General features: G+C 38.9%; 1 protein-coding gene across 1 annotated transcript in view; it reads left to right on the plus strand.

The window, feature by feature from the left end:
• Positions 1–266: 266 nt before the first annotated feature.
• Positions 267–21,209, plus strand: part of TNPO1 (transportin 1) — a 93,708-nt gene continuing 72,765 nt past the window's right edge. Inside the window, exon 1 of the mRNA XM_005889331.3 lies at positions 267–421. Coding sequence (XP_005889393.1) covers positions 407–421 — 15 coding nt within the window. The 5' untranslated portion in view covers positions 267–406. The remainder of the gene's footprint in view (positions 422–21,209) is intronic.

Consider the following 21,209-nt stretch of genomic DNA (forward strand, 5'->3'; position numbering starts at 1 on the left):
GCAGGGCCATTTTGTCCGAGGCCTCACAGGGCAGAGCAGCGTCAGCTGCGGCTCCTCCTTGAGCCACAGGCTCGGGCCCGCGAGCCGGCCACAGGAGGCGCGAGCTGGAGCCCGGCAGCGGGCCGAGGCCCGAGGCCGGAGCCTGCAGCGGGGGCTTAGAAACCGCTGCCACGCGCTGCCGGGCGCAGGTCCTTAGGCCCCGCAGTCCCCCGGCCGCGGTTTTCCCAGCCCCGGCGCCGTTGCCAAGGCGACCGCCGCCGAACGTTCCCGCGGCGGGCCCCGCCCCCCGTCCAATCGGACCGGCGCTCGGCGGAGCCCAGATTCTCTTTGTTCCGCAGCCATTTCAGGCCCCGGACGGGAGGCAGCGCCGCTTCGGCAGAGGGCCCGAGCGCCGGAGGCCTCTGGGATGGTGTGGGACCGGGTAGGTGGCGTGAGGGTGCGCGGCCCCTGACTGGAGGGCGGGAACTGAGGCAAGCTGTTCGCAAGCTGCCTCACGGCCGCGGGGAGAGGCGCCGCCGCCTCGTCGGTGCCAGCCTGGCCGTTTGGAGCCCGGCGGCGGCGGCGGCGCGGTTCTAAGCCCAACAGCTGCTGGCCCGGGCGTCCTTGGGGATCCGGACAGGGGGCGGGCGGCGGCTCTTCAGGTGTCCGAGGGTAGGGCCCGTAGCCCCTGAGGGGTGGCGGGAAGAACGTCTGCGCCTCAGGGCGCTGACTGAACCGCGGCGTTTGAGGACCCCGGGACAGCTGCTCCCCGCGGGTTCTGGGCACCGTCGGGCGCTGCCCCGGATGCCCGCTCTTTGTCCCCGCCCGGCCGCCTCTGCTCGGCTGTCCTGGGCCCGCACCCACCACCGCCTCCACACTCCGACGGCTGATCGCTGTCTCCAGGCGGCTTTTTTCCCCTTGGGGACTCGTGGTTTCACGACATGTTTACATAATTTTAATGTTTGTAACTGTACGGGTTTTGCGTGGGTGTGTGTTTTTTGCACTTCTGCCCTTCTGTACTTCTCCCACGCGAACACGCCCCAGGGAACTGCTGCTGAGAAGCGGACCCACGCCACAAGCAACCTGTTTGGGGAGTGGTTTTCTTCCTATTGAAAGCAATCGCTTGTTAACTTGTTTTCAGATTTTAAGAATCAACTAGATTTTACAAGGATTGCATAGTTTTAAGCGCGTTACCTTAACCATCACTAATCAGTTCCGTTCTTCCACAGATAAAAATATAGAAAATTAAGTTGGAGACTGTCCACAAATTGATTTTGACAGTTGTATTAAGAAGCTCAGTAGCAATCCTGCCTTGAAGCTTGTAGCTTGAATGATGAGTGTATAAATGGTGCTTTTTTTTTTTTTTTTTTTTACCTAAAGGAAAGATTTTTTTAAAAATACAAGTTGTATCGTGTAGTAGGTATTTGAAAACGCAAGACTGTAAAATGGCTGTCCTGACATGCTCGTTTTTAGGATAACAAAAGTTACATTTGGTTTTAAGTTTCTCTATTTTGTCAAAGCTTTCATATTAGAATGGTAAATAAGTTATACTTAATCAGGGGAGGATTCCGTATTTTGAAATCAATTCTGTTTTCCATTTTTACCCTCTCCTGCACCTATTTTTCTTAGAGAATGACTCTGCCAAGTTGAAAACTTGGAACTGCAAAAGAGAAATACTAGCTTGAAGGTGCAGATTTCTTTTTTACTCTGCACTGTATACAACGCATAAATGCGTTAACAGTTTGGCAGTTCACCTAATTTAACGGGAGCCTAATGAACTATTAGTGATCCACTTTCTTTTACCTAAAGCCTTGGTGTTGTTACATTTTCATCCTAGATATTCAGGGAATTACTGAATTCCCCCCCACAGAAGTATCTTAAAATATTTTAAAGTTGTATAGCTTATTATCATTGTATATTGTGATCAGGATAAGATTTTGGTAAAAATATATATGATTCCGGTTGTAAATCTTTCCATTATCAAAACTTTTTGTATCCATTGTTTTTATGACTAGTTTTTTTATATAATGTTAAAGCCATCTCATGAATTCTGTTTTTCTAAATCCTATAAATGAACTGCATTGAAATGTAAATGTATTATGTTTAGAAGAATTGCTTGCAGTTAACCATGTTGGATTACTGCAGACACTGTTTTTAAGAAAAGGAATTTGGTTATAAAGGAAGCCAAACCAAGTGACATATATAATGAAATAAATTTATCAAATATAAACTGCAGAGAAGAACACAGCAATAAGTGGGAGTTATTTGTTTTGCCCAGGATATAAATTATGAATTTTTTCCTAAAACTGATATTTGAATACATATTGGTGTCAAAGATCTTGTTCCTAAAAAACAAAAGGGTGAAAAAGCTGAGAAAATCAAAGTGAGAGTTTTTTAGAAACAGTGTAGAATAATTCCAGCTTCAGAAAGGTAGGATCAGAGACAGCTAAGAGACAGCTAACTAAATTCCCCAGGTGTTGAAAATCTTTCTTAGTTGGTTCCATTCAGCCAGTGCTATGATAGCTCTCTGGTGAGTGCTGGCAGGTAAGAGAGGTCTCCTGGATTGTAGAGGGTGAGGAGTTTACAATGGAGGACAGAGGTCTGCAGAAGTGGTGACTGTAGATTTGTAGTTCTGTAGATGGGTGTTGAGCTTCCTCGGTGGCTTAGTGGTAAAGAATCTGCCTGCAATGCAGGAACCTCAGGAGACTCAGGTTCAGTCCCTGGGTCAGGAAGATCCCCTGGAGGAGGGCATGGCAACCTATTCCACTATTATTGCCTGGAACGTACCATGGAGAGGCTAAATCCATAGCGTCCCAAAGAGTCAGGACATGACTGAAGCGACTTAGCACACAGATGGGACTTAAGGTGGGAAAGAGTTTTCAGAAGCCACGTTTGCTTATTTCAAGACTTCCTTACTAGAATTATTTGACGTACTATGTAATAATGTTAAGAGTTCCAGAATCTTAATGGTTAAATGAGATACTAGAATGGGAAATTAGGGTGCAGATTTGTCTTAGAATTTTTTGCAGTAGATAGAACCAATACAGGAATGGTGGCTACATCTCATTCCAAAATGGCACCTGATAGCTGAGCAAATATTTGAACTCAGAATTGAAGGAAAGCTGAAGGAAATCTGATATCCGAAAGACTACAAGATTTGAATCATCATATGTCTTTTTAATGGTAAAAATTTTAAAACAAAGCAAGTCTTTTCAGTGTAATATAGTAAGTTCTTAGAACTGGGCCTGGCAGGTAGTAAACACTTCATAAATAATAACTGTTATTATCATCATCTTTGACATGGTCATTGGTATTTTAGAAAACTATAGAAAGCAACCATAAAATAATGATCACAAATATCAGGACCATGAGGTAATTAAGCCTTTTGATACATTTCCTTCCAATATTTTTTCTCAGTTTATTTGATTTTTATACAGTTGAGACTTTTATATTAATAATTTTGCTTTTTTCACCTAGCACCATAAGCATTCTGACATGCTGTGAAATTATTTTGTCAGCATCTTTTTAAATGACCACATGATGTTTTTATGAATTTCTCATAAACATTTTGCTGTTGAACAGTTAGCAAGTTTCTTTTTTTATTATATTTTTGCGGTTATAATAAACACTACAATGAACATCCTTATACATAAAACAATTTCTTTGTTTTAGATTATTTCATTAAAATAGATTTCCCAAAGTGAAAATATTGGGTCAGTGTATATGAACATCCAAAAACTCAGTTCATATTGCCAAACTGCTTTTACTTAAGGGAATTTAATAATGGAATTAAATTGAGCACAGCGTTTATTGCCCTTTTGCTTCAATTGAAAGGGAAGAGAGAGTGAATTAACATTTTTTTTCTGTTGTATGATGATGTAATATGATAGTCATCATTTGTAGGCATTTGGCATACATTATTACTTTTACATACAGTATGCTCATTATCCTAGCCCCCTGTTGCTTTGCACATGATAGTTACTTCCATTTTACTTACGGGAGAACTGAAGTATCAGTAGGTAAGTAGTTTGCCCAGAGACTCAAGAGTGTTCTTGGCTGAATCTGAATCTAAATCTGCATGATTATGAAATGCATATTCTTTTATTTGTAAAGTTTTATGTGACACACATATTCAGAATCTTGTAATGAATATATGTATACATTGAATGAATGCAGAATCTTAAAATGTATTTTATAGTTCACTCTAACGGTGAATCTATTAACTATAGATCATAGACCACATTTTTTTAAATTTTATTTATTCATTTATTTTTGGCTGCTCTCAGTCTTCAGTGCTTCTCGGGCTTTTCTCTAGTTGCGGGGAGCAGAGGCTGCTCTGTACTTGGTGGTGTGCGGGCTTCTCATTGCAGTGTCGTCTTTTGTTGCAGAACACGGGCTCTAGGGCATGCAGACTTCAGTGGCTGTGGTTCCAGGGCTCTAGAGCACAGACTCAGTAGTTGCGGAGCTCAGGGCTTAGTTGCTCCGGCATGTGGGATCTTCCTGGATCAGGGATAGAACCCATGTTTCCTGCATTGGCAGGCGGATTCTTTACTGCTGAGCCACCAGGGAAGCCCCATAGACCACATTTTGAAGATAGTAAACTGAGCTGGAAGTAATGAATGAATGACTTGCAAAGTTTTAAAACAGATAAGGTTTAACTATTCAGGTGTATTTTAAAAAAAAAAAAAAAAAAAACTCTTTACCAGGATGAGGTGTAATTGATAAGGAGTATATAAAGCTGGTTTCTAAAATGATTGCAGCAAGCATTTGTGGGTGAAATGCTCTTAGTAAAGACCTCTTAGAGGAGGAGAAAACAAATCCATCAAATATGGAGGTTAAGAGAAATGACAAAGGCCCATTAAATAACTAAATTGAAAAAACATGTTTAGTGAAGTCCCTGGCAAAGTGTCAACTGAAGTCTTAATAGAAAAAAAAAAATATGTTAAGGAGAGTAGAGTTTCAACAAGGTGTGTGAAAATAATTTTATACTGAAAACTAAAGCAAAAAAAATTTTTTAGTTGCATTTTGTAGTTGACTTTGAAGCACTCTGAAGCCATTAGTGAAATAATTATTGGTGAAGTCCCTGAAACCTCAAATACCAAAGTAACCACTACAGTGAAAAGATTGATCCCAGAAAGGTCAAGATTCCATTGCTTTTGTCTTTACTAGGGAAGGAATTAGGGGAGAGAAATACTTCACCAGATTGTAAGTGTACAAAATAGGTGCAAATAAATAATTAGGAATAGGTGGTATCCATCAAAATCGTAAGTAAGTGAATACAAAACATGGATCATTATACTGCCATTAGAAATAATGTTTTTAAAAAATACTTAATGAAGTAAAAATATAGTTTATTTTAACTGGCAATAGGAAAATGATGGAAAGATGCCAAATTATGGAGGACTTCATTGTGCCCTTTATGCATTTAATGAGCATTTTTAGTGCTGAGATTGTTCCTTTTTCTCAAGAGATTTAGATCCTACTGTCGAGAGAGAGATGTAAATCAAAAAAGTGCAATGAAGTATAGGTAAAGCTTTTATGATATAAATCTGATGAGACCCTGTAAATAGTTTCCGCTTTGTAGACAAACCAAACTTAGCCACTGTAGTGCAAAAGCAACCATAGACAATATGGAAACCAAGGGGTGCGACTAGATTTGATTGGTAGGCTTTAAGGAGAAGAAGGGGACAACAGAGGATGAAATGGTTGGATGGCATCACCGACCTGATGGACATGAATTTGAGCAAGCTCCAGGAGTTGGTGATGGACAGGGAAGCCTGGCGTGCTGCAGTCCATGGGGTCACAAAGAGCCAGACACGACTGAGTGACTGAACTGAAGTAGAATTTCTAGTATACAGTAGAGGGATTTCAGGAGGAGATACTTACTGAACCTTGTATTGCCCTAGCATGAGCCATTGAAAGATTTGAAACAAGAAATTTGCAGTGTTGATTTGTGTGATTCATTAAGAATAGAAAAATAGGTTAATTTTAGGTGCTCTAAACTAATAGGAGGATTCATTTTTTAAATGGGCAAATTCGTAGACAAGGAAATACAGCTAGCCAATAATCATGAAATTAATGCTCTACCCCACAAATAGGGAAATGCAAAGTAAAACAGTGAAAAATTTTTTTACCCATCAGATTGGCAAAAGTGATAAGAATGTAGAATGTATTTTGCTAGAATGTATTGATAAGGTTGAAGGGAAATGCAAACATTGAATAAATCAGTACAGCCATTTTAATTTTCAAGTAAAAACTTTTTGGACTTGAGCAGTTTCTATTTCTTAGAGAAACACATGGGTATATCAGGAATCATGTATATTCAAGGAAGTCTTTGTCAGTAGCCACAGAACCTCCAGACTTTCAGGTCACCTTTTATCTCCTCTACACTCAATCATTAAAAGGTCTATATTTGGCTCCTTTTTTTTTTTAACCCCCATCCCAGCTCTTCATATTCTTCTACTGTGCATTCATCTGCAAAATCCAAAGCTTGAAAAAGCTACTGTTCTCTCTCCCTTCTGCCTAAAAATCCTTAGTTTTGGATTATGTCCTCGGATTATGTGACTACTTCCCTTTATGATTGCTATCAACTGCTAACATTAAGGTCATTCTTCCTCATTTCTCTCTTATTTTTGCTCCAGGCTCTTGCCCCTCTCTTCAATACCACTCAGTCTTTATATTGAAATTAGAACAAGCATCCCTGATTTTTCCTCCAGTGTTCCTTTCTCCTCTGTCTTATCTCAGTCACTCATTCCCAAAGTTTTCCCTCTTGCATTGTCAGTAACTGCAGTCCCTCTGTGGTTGCTATTTCACGTTTTCTGCTCTTTGACCACACTTCCTATCTAGTAGTTCACTCCTAGTTAGTATCTCAGAGCCAACTTTCTCTTTACCCCGATGGAATCGCCCGTTTATTGATCCTATTACTGTGTCCCTGCCACTCACCCTCTTGCTGTTTTTACTTCCTTTCTTACTCAGTTTAAATTCCATGGTTAATCACTCCCTTGGATGACTCCCTTGCTCTTCGCTTGTTTAGTAGAACCACACACTGGTTAAAACCAACTCTCTGCTTTCTTTGCACCTGCCCCTAGGTATCTTAGAATGGCTAGAAGAAAATACAGCCACACATGACCACATACCTCGTGTGGATTGTTAGGCTGCCTATTGATTATACTGTATTTTCCTGGTCTGTTCGCTTTCCTACTTTTCTCAATGACTATTTTGTATCTTCTTTTCTTCAAACCTCCAACATGTCTTTTCCCATCCTCATTTTCAGTTCATTACCTTGCTTCCTATTTTGTTAAGAAAACTGAAGCAGTCAGCAAATTTCCACACACTTCCACCGCCCCATGAACTATGGTCATCTGTGTCAGTACATGCTGTCTTCTTGCTTGTTAGATGAGCTGTTCTGTGTCCTTGTGTCTGCTTCTGTGTTAGATCCCATCCTTTCTCCTCTATCATCTGCTCAAGGAATTGCTTCAGCTTCTGTCCTTCCACATTAATTTTTTCCTTTACTGGATTATTTCAATCAGCAAAGAGACAAGCTATTATTTCTACTATGTTAAAAAAAAAGATTGATCCACTCTTTACCACCTGTTTCCCCATATTTTTGGTTTCCTTTTGCAGCATTATTCCCTGAAAGAGTTGTCTATATTTGCTATTGCCCTTTTCTCCTCCCATACTCTGTCAAACCCATTCCAATCAGGCCTTTGCACCATTCTGAGCTGAGACAGTTCCTTAGTTTCTCCAGTAACTTCCTTGTCGCCAGATGCCATATGTTATTGAGTCTGTTCATCTTACTTGACCTGTCAGCAACCTTTGACAGAGCTATTTCTCTTAATCTTGAAACTCTTTCTTCTTTGCTTTGCAGGATAACTCACACCCCTGGTTATCTCCTACGTCAGTGCTGGCTCCTTGTAATTCTCCTTTGCCTTTCTTTACACAGACTTAGTATTGGAGAGCCCCAGAGCTCAGGCCTTGTTTTTTGTGTTTCACACAACTCACTCCATTAGTAATCTCATTCAGTCTCATGGCTTTAAATACTGTCTAAATGCCATATATGCTCAGTCACTCAGTCGTGTCTGGCTCTTTTTAACCCCATGGGCTGTAGCCCACCAGGCTCCTCTGTCCAAGGAATTTTCCAGGCAGGAATACTGGACTGGGTTGCGGTTTGCTTCTCCAGGGGATCTTCTCCACCCAGGGATCGAACCTAGATCTTCTGCATTGTGGGCAGATTCTTTACCAACTGAGCCACCAGGGAAGTTGCCATCTCAATGTTCAGTTCAGTTGCTCAGTTGTGTCTGACTCTTTGCGACCCCATGAATCGCAGCACGCCAGGCCTCCCTGTCCATCACCAACTCCCGGAGTTCACTCAGACTCATGTCCATCGAGTCAGTGATGCCATCCAGCCGTCTCATCCTCTGTCGTCCCCTTCTCCTCCTGCCCCCAAGCCCTCCCAGAATCAGAGTCTTTTCCAATGAGTCAACTCTTCGCATGAGGTGGCCAAAGTACTGGAGTTTCAGCTTCAGCATCATTCCTTCCAAAGAAATCCCAGGGCTGATCTCCTTCAGAATGGACTGGTTGGATCTCCTTGCATTCCAAGGGACTCTCAAGAGTCTCCACCAACACCACAGTTCAAAAGCATCAATTCTTCGGCCCTCATCCTTCTTCACAGTCCAACTCTCACATCCATACATGACCACGGGAAAAACCATAGCCTTGACTAGACGGACCTTTGTTGGCAAAGTAATGTCTCTGCTTTTGAATATGCTATCTAGGTTGGACATAACTTTCCTTCCAAGGAGTAAGCGTCTTTTAATTTCATGGCTGCAGTCACCATCTGCAGTGATTTTGGAGCCCAAAAAAATAAAGTCTGACGCTGTTTCCACTGTTTCCCCATCTATTTCCCATGAAGTGATGGGACCGGATGCCATGATCTTCATTTTCTGAATATTGAGCTTTAAGCCAACTTTTTCACTCTCCTCTTTCACTTTCATCATGAGGCTTTTTAGTTCCTCTTCACTTTCTGCCATAAGGGTGGTGTCATCTGCATATCTGAGGTGATATTTCTCCCAGCAATCTTGATTCCAGCTTGTGCTTCTTCCAGCCCAGTGTTTCTCATGATGTACTCTGCATATAAGTTAAATAAGCAGGGTGACAATATACAGCCTTGACGTACTCCTTTTCCTATTTGGAACCAGTCTGTTGTTCCATGTCCAGTTCTAACTGTTGCTTCCTGACCTGCATATACGTTTCTCAAGAGGCAGGTCAGGTGGTCTGGTATTCTTCAGAATTTTCCACAGTTTATTGTGATCAACACAGTCAAAGGCTTTGGCATAGTCAATAAAGCAGAAATAGATGTTTTTCTGGAACTCTCTTGCTTTTTCGATGATCCAGCAGATGTTGGCAATTTGATCTTTGGTTCCTCTGCCTTTTCTAAAACAGCTTGAACATCAGGAAGTTCATGGTTCACATATTGCTGAAGCCTGGCTTGGAGAATTTTGAGCATTACTTTACTAGCGTGTGAGATGAGTGCAATTGTGCGGTAGTTTGAGCATTCTTTGGCATTGCCTTTCTTTGGGATTGGAATGAAAACTGACCTTTTCTAGTCTTGTGGCCACTGCTGAGTTTTCCAAATTTGCTGGCATATTGAGTGCAGCACTTTCACAGCATCATCTTTCAGAATTTGAAAGAGCTCAACTGGGATTCCATCACCTCCACTAGCTTTGTTCGTAGTGATTCTTTCTAAGGCCCACTTGACTTCACATTCCAGGATGTCTGGCTCTAGGTCAGTGATCACACCATTGTGATTATCTGGGTCGTGAAGATCTTTTTTGTACAGTTCTTCTGTGTATTCTTGCCACCTCTTCTTAATATCTTCTGCTTCTGTTAGGTCCATACCATTTCTGTCCTTTATCGAGCCTATCTTTGCGTGAAATGTTCCCTTGGTATCTCTAATTTTCTTGAAGAGATGTCTAGTCTTTACCATTCTGTTGTTTTCCTCTATTTCTTTGCATTGATCGCTGAAGAAGGCTTTCTTATGTCTTCTTGCTATTCTTTGGAACTCTGCATTCAGATGCTTATATCTTTCCTTTTCTCCTTTGCTTTTCGCTTCTCTTCTTTTCACAGCTATTTGTAAGGCCTCCCCACACAGCCATTTTGCTTTTTTGCATTTCTTTTCCATGGGGATGGTCTTGATCCCTGTCTCCTGTACAATGTCACGAACCTCATTCCATAGTTCATCAGGTACTCTATCAGATCTAGGCCCTTAAATCTATTTCTCACTTCCACTGTATATGTTAGCAGTGCCCAAATTTAGATCTTTATCCTCTCTCTCTCTAATTCCGTACATATTCAACTCCTTTTTGACATTTCTACCTAAATGTCTAATAATAGGCCTCAGGCTCAGCTTGTCTGTAACTTACCTCCTAAACTTCCTCCCAGTACTGGCTCTACCCACAGACTTCACCATTTTTGTTTGCCAATGGCAACTCCATCCTCCTAGTACCTCACACTAAAATACTGGAGTTGTTCTTGACTTTGCTGTTTCTTTGACACATCCATTCCATCAAGACAGCTTTTTTTTTTCCCCTATATCATCAAAATATATCCAGAATTTTACCATGCTTCACCCTCTTCACTACCCTTATCCTGGTCCAAACCACAGCCATCATATCTTTTTGGATTACTTACTAGGATTCTATCTGGTCTCCCTGTTGTATCCTGCCCTCCTGCCTACAGTCTTCCTTCAGTATAGTAGCCAGAGCAAACCTTTTACGATTAATACAGTCTCTGTCACTTCTCCATTCAAAGCCCTGTAGTTCCCCCTTTGACTCAGAAAATCTAGTCCTTACGATCACTTACAAGGCTCTACATAATCTACCCAACCCACTTCCCTTTCTCCTTACCTCCCTGACCTCATTTCCCACTACCACTTTCCCTTTTACCCACTGGCCTTTGCTCGGCTCTCACATTCTCTAAACACTGTTTAATACTGCATCCTATCCCCTTATCCCCCTTATCCTGGATTCTTTTTTACTTTGTGCATACTACATACCACCTTCTAACACACAGTTAGGGGTCAACAGGCTAGATCTCCATTGCCCTGTGGCCTGTTTTTGTACAGCTTATGAGCTAAGAATGGTTTTTACATTTTTTTAAGGATTATAAAATAGAAAGACTATATAACAGACATATTCTTAGTATTTGGCCTGAACATGGTCTGCAAAGTGCAGAAAATTTACTTTCTAGGCCTTTACAGAAAGGTTAGCACTAAATATTCTGTTTATTGTCTTTTCTCTTCTTACATGAATGTAAGCTCCAAGAGGGCAAAGACCTTTGTTTTCTTTATTGCTCTATTTGCAATAAAAAACAGTGCCTAGAATATAGACAGTCAGTAAATATTTGTTAAAAGAATGAATTGCTTGTAATGGTATAAAATTAAAATGAAATGGCAACCCCCTCCAGTATTCTTGCCTGGAAAATTCCCATGGACAGAGGAGCCTGGCAGGCTACAGTCCATGGGGTTGCAAGAGTCGGACATGACTTAGCGATTAAACCATTACCAAACCAGAGCTAAATATAATAAGTAGGAAAGCTAGGGCATATTTTAGATGAGTTTTTATAGAACCAAAGTAAAATTCATTTTATTTTGACGTAAAGATATGTATTTAAATGCCCCCAAAACGGCTCTGTAAGGATACAGCATCAAATGAATATTAGAGTACCTTTGGGGAAGAGACCAGGATTAGGAGAGGTACTTGAAGGGAACTTGAATTTCATCTATATTGTTTACGTTAATACAGTGAGAAGCAGCAGATACTAATTTTTCATTTAAAGATTCTTCTAATGAAGAGAAAGGGGGAAAAATAGGTATTGATTAAAGCAGTGAGAAGAAATAGTAAGCGGGTAGAGAGAGAGGGAAGAAAACATTGCTGGCCAAATATGACATTTAAAAAAGGCAGTCTGAGAAGTGAGCAGTATCAATATTTGAAGATGGAACAAGCAAAAGTAAGACTCTTAAGTAGGGAAAAGCATAACATCAGGGAACTATAAGAAAACTGGTGTGGAGCATAGTTGGAAAAGGGGACAGAGTCTGCTAGGAGATTAGTTCGGAGAGAGACAGAATCCCACATTAGGAACAATTTTGCACGCTATGGTAAGAATAAAGTGAAAGTCGCTCAGTCGTGTACGACTCTTTGCGACCCCATGGACTGTACAGTCCATGGTACTCTCCAGGCCAGAATACTGAAGTGGGTAGCCTTTCCCTTCTCCAGGGGATCTTCCCAACCCAGGGGTCAAACCCAGGTCTCCCACATTGCAGGCGAATTCTTTGCCAGGGAAGCCCATGCTAAGAATATGAGGCTTTATTTTTAATTGTGAAGAGAAACCATTGGACAGTTTTGATGGAGAGAAGATATAATTGCAACTTTAACTTGATCATTTTTGCTGCTTCATCTCAAAAAATGGGACTGGAAGTGAGCAAGAGGGAAGGCCAGGTAACCAATTAGACTAGACTACTTTTGTAGAAAATGGTATCTGGACTGTGGTAGACAATATAGGTGAAAAGTGGTCAGAGTATATTTTAAGCGTATATTTTAAGAGTATATTTCGACAGAACTGACGGATGGTTTAAGTGTAGAATATAAGGGAAATCAAGGATGACACCTTGGTATTTTGGCATGAACAACTGGATGAACACTAGTAACATTTACTAATAATAGGCAACTGGAGGAGGAACAAATTTGAGTGAGATGAAGAAAATCAAGTTCTGTTTTAGCCAGCAAAGTTTGAGATATCCATTTAATAAACAAGTAAATAATCTTACAAGACGTTAGAATCTTGAGTCTGCAATTCAAAGGGCTGTTCATTGGCACAAACTGGATAGATTATGTAGATAGAAGAAAGATGCCAGGGATATTTAGGGGTGGGGGGGTCAGCAAGGTAAAATGAAAACCAAAGGAGATATATTGCCACAGGCTAAGAGGTGAAAGAATTGTTGCCTGTTTTCAGCACTGTGGAGAAATTAAGATGAGGCCAAGAAGAAACCATTTGGTTTGGCAACAAGGAAATCTCAGTCTCATGGAATATAGTGTTGGGGGGGAAGGGGGGGTGGTGGGAACAGGGTGATTATACCCAACTTTCAAGATGTTTCTGTGAATGGAAGGGAATAATCGAGCATTAATTGGAAAGAGTGGGTAAATGGAGTCAAAGCTTGTTTTTAGAGATATTTTTAGATAATTTTAAACTTAGAGAAAAGTTATGAGAGTAATTGGGAGAACTCTCATATACCCACCCTTTACCTGCATTCACCCATTTGTAACATTTTGCCACATTTTTCCAGCCACTGCCACATGAAATTATGTTTTTGAGTAGATTGCATACATCTTGCTCCTCTACCCCTTAATACCTTAATGTGTACTTCTTAAGAGCCACAGGATATTCTCTTCTGAAACCACAGATAGTCATCAACTTGAGGAAATCTAGTGTTTTACAGTCTGTATTACGACTTTGTCACTTGTTTTGGTACCATCCTGTATAACATTTTTTTCCTGCAGTACAGGATCCAGTCTAGGGTTTTATATTACTTTTCGTTGTCATCTTTTTAGACAATGAGTTTTTTTGATGGAACTTAGCCATTTTTCATCATAATAGCCCCATAGGTAGAAGTACTATTAATTATCTCATTTTGTAGATCATAGGTTAATTATTCTTTCCATGACTAATAAGTGGCAGAGCAAGAATGCAAAGTCAATCTAAGGAACAACAGAGTTTGTATTCTTAAGCTATATACAACAGTGCCTCCCGTGTAGTGCATGGAAAAGTCTGAAATTCCTCATTTGACGTGGGCAAATAAGTCAAATAGAGAAATCAGAGACAAAGATTCTTATATCAAAAAAGTCCTTTTAAATTTCTAGATCTAGGTTATAACTCTTGGCAGTGGTGGATCAGAGTGTAATGTCACCTTGATGAGCATCAGGACAGAAGGAAACAAGGAAAGAAAAATGAAGATATTTAAACTTTATATGTAAATTTTACCAGCGTGTGCATGCATGCTCTGTCATGTACAACTTTTTGCAGCCCCGTGGACTGTAGCCGCCAGGCTCCTCTGTTAATGCAATTTTCCAGGCAAGAATACTCGAGCGGGTTGCCATTTCTTCCTCCAGGGGATCTTCCTGACCCAGGGATCAAACCCATGTCTCCTGTGTTGGCAGGCAGATTATCTACCACTGAGTCACCTGGGAAGCCCAAATTTTACCAGACACATTTTTGAGTTACTATTGCTGGTTGTTTAGAAAGGTAAAATAAAGTACTTGAGTTAATTCTTTCGTGGTAAAGTTTTAATTGGCAGTATAAATGGGTATGAACTGGAGAGTCCTGACATAAGTTTTGGCTCATAAAATACTGCTTATCAAACCTTTTTTAGAAAATATTAGGAGAATTAATTTAGGAAAAGAGCTTTAAACCGTGAATCGTTAAAACCACAGGTGATCCAATGAGCAGGAATTAGAACACTACATTGGATTTTTAGCTCAATAATGTTTTATACATTTTTTTGTTACACAGTTTTGAGGATATAATAGGCAAAGACTTCCATTGGGTAGAAATCCAAGTTAAAATGAAAATTTCTGTACATAATGTTTTCAACTAAAGAATGAATTCGATAAGAACTGACCTAAGCCTGGTGCAGACCGTTCACAGGAGCCCAGGTATTTGCTGAAAGAATCACATGACATGAAATTCTTACTCAAGTAATTTAGCAGTCCCAGAACTACAACTGAGTTGAATATAAGTTTCTGTGAAGACTTGGAGGATTTCAGTAGCAAGTCTAAAGTAAGGCTGGCTTTGGTATTAGAATATGACCAGATTCATTATTTACTAAATGTTTTAATTTCTAAAAGCTGAAAAGGAGCATGGTCTTTAATTGCTTTGTAAGTAAGGAAGTGAACCAAACAAGTGTAAATGACCTGTACAGGATTGCCCGGCCAGCTCTTTGTTAGAGAAGAACTGAGACAAAAGCCCCAGATCTGTGACACGCCTTTTTCACTGATGTTATTTTGGCTTGTCATGGCACGGAGGATTTGAAGACCCAAGCAGGTTGTCTTAATGCCTGGTGAAATTACACTGGCTAGGAGCTAAAGGGTCCATTTTGCTTCCCCAAATTTCATCCCTCCCTTGGTCTGACACCACCCCCACCTTACGTCAAGGATGAAACAGTGGAGAAACTGCAGGAGGCTTTTCTGGAGTCTTGTTTTAGCATAGATGGGCTTCCCTGGTGGCTCAGACGGTAAAGCATCTGCCTATAATGCGGGAGGCCCGGGTTCAATCCCTGGGTCAGGAAGGTCCCCTGGAGAAGGAAATGGCAACCCACTCCAGTATCCTTGCCAGGAAAATCCCATGGACAGAGGAGCCTGGCAGGCTACAGTCCATGGGGTCCCAAAGAGTCAGACAAGACTGAGCGACTTCACTTCACTAGTAAGCTCAGAGTCAAGACAGTGATACAATAGTTTCAGATGTAATGTAGGAATTTGTTGGGGAAGCTTAAGAGCCAGTAAAAAAAAATTAAAAATTGAGTCATTAAAAAGGAAAAATCTCTAATAAAAAGCCTAGCTTTGTTTTACCCTTACATTCCAGTGGGCTAGAGGCTTTTGTATTGGTGGTGTTACTTGCCGATCACACGTACACAGCAGGCATTTTTATTTGTTAAACAGAATCTACACCTTCACACTCCAGTGAGATTCTAGTAGAGTTTAAATTGCTCAGCAACTCAGACAAAACTATGATTTCAGATCAAATTATTATTTGGGAATTATTATTTATTTGAGAAATAAAAACTCCTGTCCATATCAAATGCTATGGGATCAACTGTGTAGCCACATACTGAGTTGTTGAATTGAATAACGTAAAGAAATCTTAGGAATTTCCTAGTTCCTCTCTTTTTCCAGGCTTTTATTGTATTTGTAGTTTCCAGATAAAAAATCCAGCATATGTAAGTGCTGAATACATGTTTGCTTATTGATTTGATTTCTGGAGTTTTCTTCTTTCTAGAACATGCATGTTACTCCTGTAAGAATGTATATGAAGAGTTGAATGAAGTCTATTTATTTCATTAACTGTAAATAATATGGATTAGTGACTTATGACAATTTTTTTCTTAAAATTGAAATATGACTTAAGACAAAGATTTTGCTTTCTATGTCCCCAGCCCTACTCCAGGAAAATGATTCAGGAACAATTTGTTTTGTAATAAATGAATTTCTTTTTCTAAGAATCAGTTTAGTGTAATAGAAATAGTGTGTACTCTTAAGGCAGTTCATTAGATTCCTGTGTCTATCAATTTTAAGTGTCTAATCATAGATGTTATCTATCTCATAGACTAGACACAGAACTATACCATTAGTGTCAAGTTATCATTTGTAAGCATTTTTTCCACCCCATCTTACTACATTAGCTTCCTTAAGGAGAAAAATATATTAAGAATCTGTTGATGAGTATAACATAATCTTTTTTATCTTAAGTGAACAATTTTCATTTACTGTTTTTCAAAAGGTCTTAATTTTATTTAAAATACTTTAAATTTTTTTTCTTCTTTTAAACTGGAGTATAATTGATTTACAATGTTGGCTTAGTAATACTTAGAATACTCCAGTATTCATGCCTGGAAAATTCCATGGACATAGAAGCCTGGCAGACTCAGTGAATGGGGTTGCAAAGAGTCGAGCACGACTGAGTACACAGACACTTCCTGTTTGTATTTCTGAGAAATCCGATTGACTTGCTTTATCTTTTTGTGCTGGGATTCATCATATTGACAGCTGAGTGCCCAATCCTGGTTTAATCAGTTACATTTAGGAAATGGAATCACGAAGTGTCAGCCTTGCCATTAAAACCATTGGTTAGACATGGGCTGTAGGCTTCTCTATTTCCTTTAGGAAAGACCTTTGAGTTTACTATAATTATCAGAAAATCAGTGCACTATGCAAAAGCAGAGAGAGAAAAGAGCCTCATAATATATAACCAGATGTTGTTACTATGTTTTTTTAAATTTTTTAATTGAAGAATAATTGCTTCACAGAATTTTGTGGTTTTCTGCCACACATCAATAAGAATCAGCCATAGGTATACCCATGTCCCCTCCCTCCGAAACCTCCCTCCCATCCCACCCTTCAGCCTGTCACAGAGCCCCTGCTCGCATTCCCTGAGTCACACAGCAAATTCCCAATGGCTGTCTATTTTATATATGGTATTGTGAATTTCCATGTTACTCTCTCCATACGTCTCACCTTTACCCTCCTCCCCTCCTCCCATGTCCATAGGTCTGTTCTCTGTGTCTGTTTCTCCATTTCTGCCCTGAATGTTACTGTTTTAAAAAATAGAAATCAAATTATTTTCCTTAATTAATTTGTAATGTTGATTTCTGGGTCTTGATTTCTCCATTAAAAAAAAAAAGTTAGATACTGTTTATTGCTGTTTTCATTTTGATGATAAGATGTTGGAAGATCTATTTTCTAATGACAAAGTTTAAAGTGATAAATTTCAATTTCATGGGATGAGGGGGATGAATGGTGACATGATATTTATTTGGCTGATGTTTATAAGACACTAATAAGCTTTTTAACCCAGGGTTCAGTTTTAAGGGTATATTCTTAAAACTAAACACTTTCTTAGTACGTATAAGAGATGAACGTTATCTTTTACATGTCTAATATAATCTCAGATTTCCTTGCCATCACGTATTTTATTCTAGGTTTTATATTCATTAATTTTTTAATGTCTCAATCTTGATTGAGGCTTGTTGTTTCTTTGTCATGGTAATAAAACAGACAAACACAGAGTATGTGCTGTTGTTTGTCATACTAAACAATTACTTGTACATACCATGGATCATACAGCATTATTGCCTGCTGTTTTTCCATTGTGGATTATCTGTAGAATTTACTTTGTGATACTCTTTTCCTATCTCCTTACATACCATAAAGACTGCCTGTAATCACCTACTTAGTTTTCACTCTTGTGAAATTTTTACAAACTGATTATAATACATTTATATCTGATTTAATACTCACCACTTGATTTCTGGTTCTTTTCTTCGTTCCTCTATTCCTCCAGTATTTTTCTTTTGATTTTTCTATTTCTTTAGAATATCACCTCATTTAAATGATGAGTCAAACAGCCCATTTTCTTATATATTCTTTGCTCATACAAATATAGTTTAAGTAATCTTCATCTTAATTCTACCTGATGATATAAACTATCCTCATTAAATCTGTTTTTTTAAATGATAATTTTAATGGGGAGTGAAGTGTGACGGGAATGAACATTAAGTGCCTACTATTGCATCATTTTACATTCTCAATTAATCTTCTCTTCAACCCCATTTCACAGATGACTAAACTGTGACTCAAAGTTAAGCTACTTTCCTGAAAAAGACAGTTGGTAGGACTGAGATTGTATGTATGATTCTGGATCCCATGCTTCGCCTCTATCCTCTTGCTTAGCAACAAAAATAGTGTAGAACAATATTCAGCTCAGGCACTAAAATTATAAAAATTGATTTCCTTTCATAAGTTTTTTTCTGCTGTGTCTTCCCACAGCTGAAATCTGAATAATGTATGCCCCTATTATGAGTGAGATTTCAATGAACAAGGAAAGGTTAGATTAAAACTGATGATAACCAACCTACAGGCTACTTATCATTTGTTACCTTTCTGTTGTACTGTCTAAACTGCTCTGACCCTTTTACCAGTTCAGCCTTGGCCAGGGAACACTGTGCTATGTTCCTTTTTCTGTTTATGCTTAAAAATGTGAAATACTGAATCAACCTATTACACTTTAACAGTCAAAGATAGTTTGGAGCATGAATGAGAAACTCATAGGGCCCTCTCACTTGAGAACTTTAGGAGAAATCTTAACTGTAACAAAATAATATACCTGTAATCACTGAAATGATCTGTAGTGGATGTCCCGTGTGCTACCTTGTTTTTCAAAGAACTACCAGCTTAGCTCCCAATCAACTATATTGATGTGTCTCCCTTTATAAACTAGATTCTGAAATACTAAATCATATATATTTTTTTACTTTATAATTTCAGATGTGTTATGTAGGAAAATATGTGGTTATTTGCATCATACCCTTTTTTACCATGTTTTTAAATACAGTAAGTATAGCTGTAATCAATAGCTTGCCTGGTACTCATATATTTTAATCATTTAATGCCAGAATTTTACCAAGAGCTACCATAGTCTTGCTAGGGCACGTACAGATTTATCTCCATCTTGCATATATGTCCACACATAAACCATCAAGCAAATAATCTAGCAGTGTAATGTTACTTTAATCCATTTTGAGTTTATTTTTGTGGTCCAGTTTCATTCTTTCACATGTGAATATCCAGTTTTCTCCCTAGGTCTTCCCTGGTGGCTTATATGCAAAGAATCTGCCTGCAATGCAGGAGACCCAGGTTCAATCTCTGGGTCGGGAAGATCCTCTCGAGAAGGGAATGGCTACCTGCTCCAGTATTCTTGCCTGGAGAACTCCATGGATAGAGGAGCCTGGTGGGCTACAGTTCATGGGATCGCAAAGAGTTGGACACAACTGAGAGACTAAGATCTAGTTTTCCCAGCACCATTTATTGAAGAGACTATCTTTTCCCCACTGAGTATTCTTGGCTCCTTTGTCAAGTATTATTGACTGTATATGCATGGGTTTATTTCAAGGCTCTCAGTTCTGTTCCGTTGGTCTATATGTCTGTTTTTATGCCAGTACTGTTTTGATTTCTTTTGCTCTGTAATACAGTTTGAAACCAAGAAGTGTGATGCCTCTAGCTTTATTATTTTTTTGCAGGATTGCCTTGGCTAATTAGGGTCTTCTGTGGTTCCATATGAATTTTAGAATTTTTTTTTTTCTATTTCTGTAAAGAAAAAAGACATTGAAATCTCAAAAGAGATTGCATTATCTCTGGATGGCTTTGGGTATTATGGACACTTTAATAATAATCTTCCAGTCCATGAACATGGTATATCTTTCTGTTTGTTTCTTCTTCATTTTCTATCCTCAGGATGTTATAGTTTTCAGTGTACAGACTTTGGTATCCTTCATTAAATTTATTCCTAAGTATTTTATTATCCTCTTTGATGATATTGTAAATGGAACTGGATTTTTTTTTCAAACAATTTGTTGTTAGTGTATAGAAGTGCATTGGTTTTTGCATGTTGATTTTTTTTTATCCTGTAACTTTACAGAATTCATTTATTACTTTGATAGAATCTTTATAATTCTCTATGTGTAATATCATGTCATCAGCAAACAGAGACAAATTTACTTCTTCTTTTCTAATTTGGATGTCTTTTACTGCTTTTTTTCTTGCATGATTGCTCTAGTATTCCATTGAATTGGAGTTTTGAGAATGGGCACTCTTATCTTATTCCTGATCTTACAGAAAAAGTTTTCAATCTTCATTATTGAGTATAATACTACCTGTGAGTTTGTCATATATGGCCTTTTTTTATGTTGAGATATGTTTCTTCTATATCAAGTTTGTTGAAAGTTTTTATCATTAATAGATACTGGATACTGAATTCTGTATGTTTTTTCTGCCTCCGTTGACATCATTATTCATATCTTTCATTTTGTTAATGTGATATATCAAATCAATTGATTTGTGTGTGTTGAATCAGCCTTTCATCCCAGGGATTAATCTCACTTGATTATGACATATGATCTTTTGAAAGTGCTGTTGAATTTGGTTTGCTAGTAATTTGTTGAAATTTTTTTTCCTGTATCCATCAGAGATGTTGGCTTGTAGTTTTCTTCTAGTGTTCTTATCTGGTTTTCCTATCAAGGAAATGCTGACCTCATAAATTGCATTTGGAAGTATTCTTTCCTCTTCATTTTTGGTAAGAGAGAATTAATATTAATTCTTCATTAAATGTTTGGTAGAATTCCCCAGTGAAACCATCTGATCCTGATCTGGTCTTTGTTAGGATTCTGTCTGATTCAGTCCGCTTACTCATTATTTGTCAGTTCATATTTTCTATTTCTTCATGATTCAGTTTGGTACATCATATATGTTTCTGATAATTTATGTATTTTTCCTAGTTTGTCCAATCTATTTGTGTATAATGGCAGTCTCTGGTCATTGCAAGCACCCTCTTTCAACAACACAAGAGATGACTCTACACATGGACATCACCAGATGGTCAATACTGAAGTCAGCTTGATTATATTCTTTGCA

This window comes from Bos mutus, chromosome 20 (assembly GCF_027580195.1).
Source record: "Bos mutus isolate GX-2022 chromosome 20, NWIPB_WYAK_1.1, whole genome shotgun sequence".
NCBI classification, from domain to species: Eukaryota; Metazoa; Chordata; class Mammalia; order Artiodactyla; family Bovidae; genus Bos; species Bos mutus.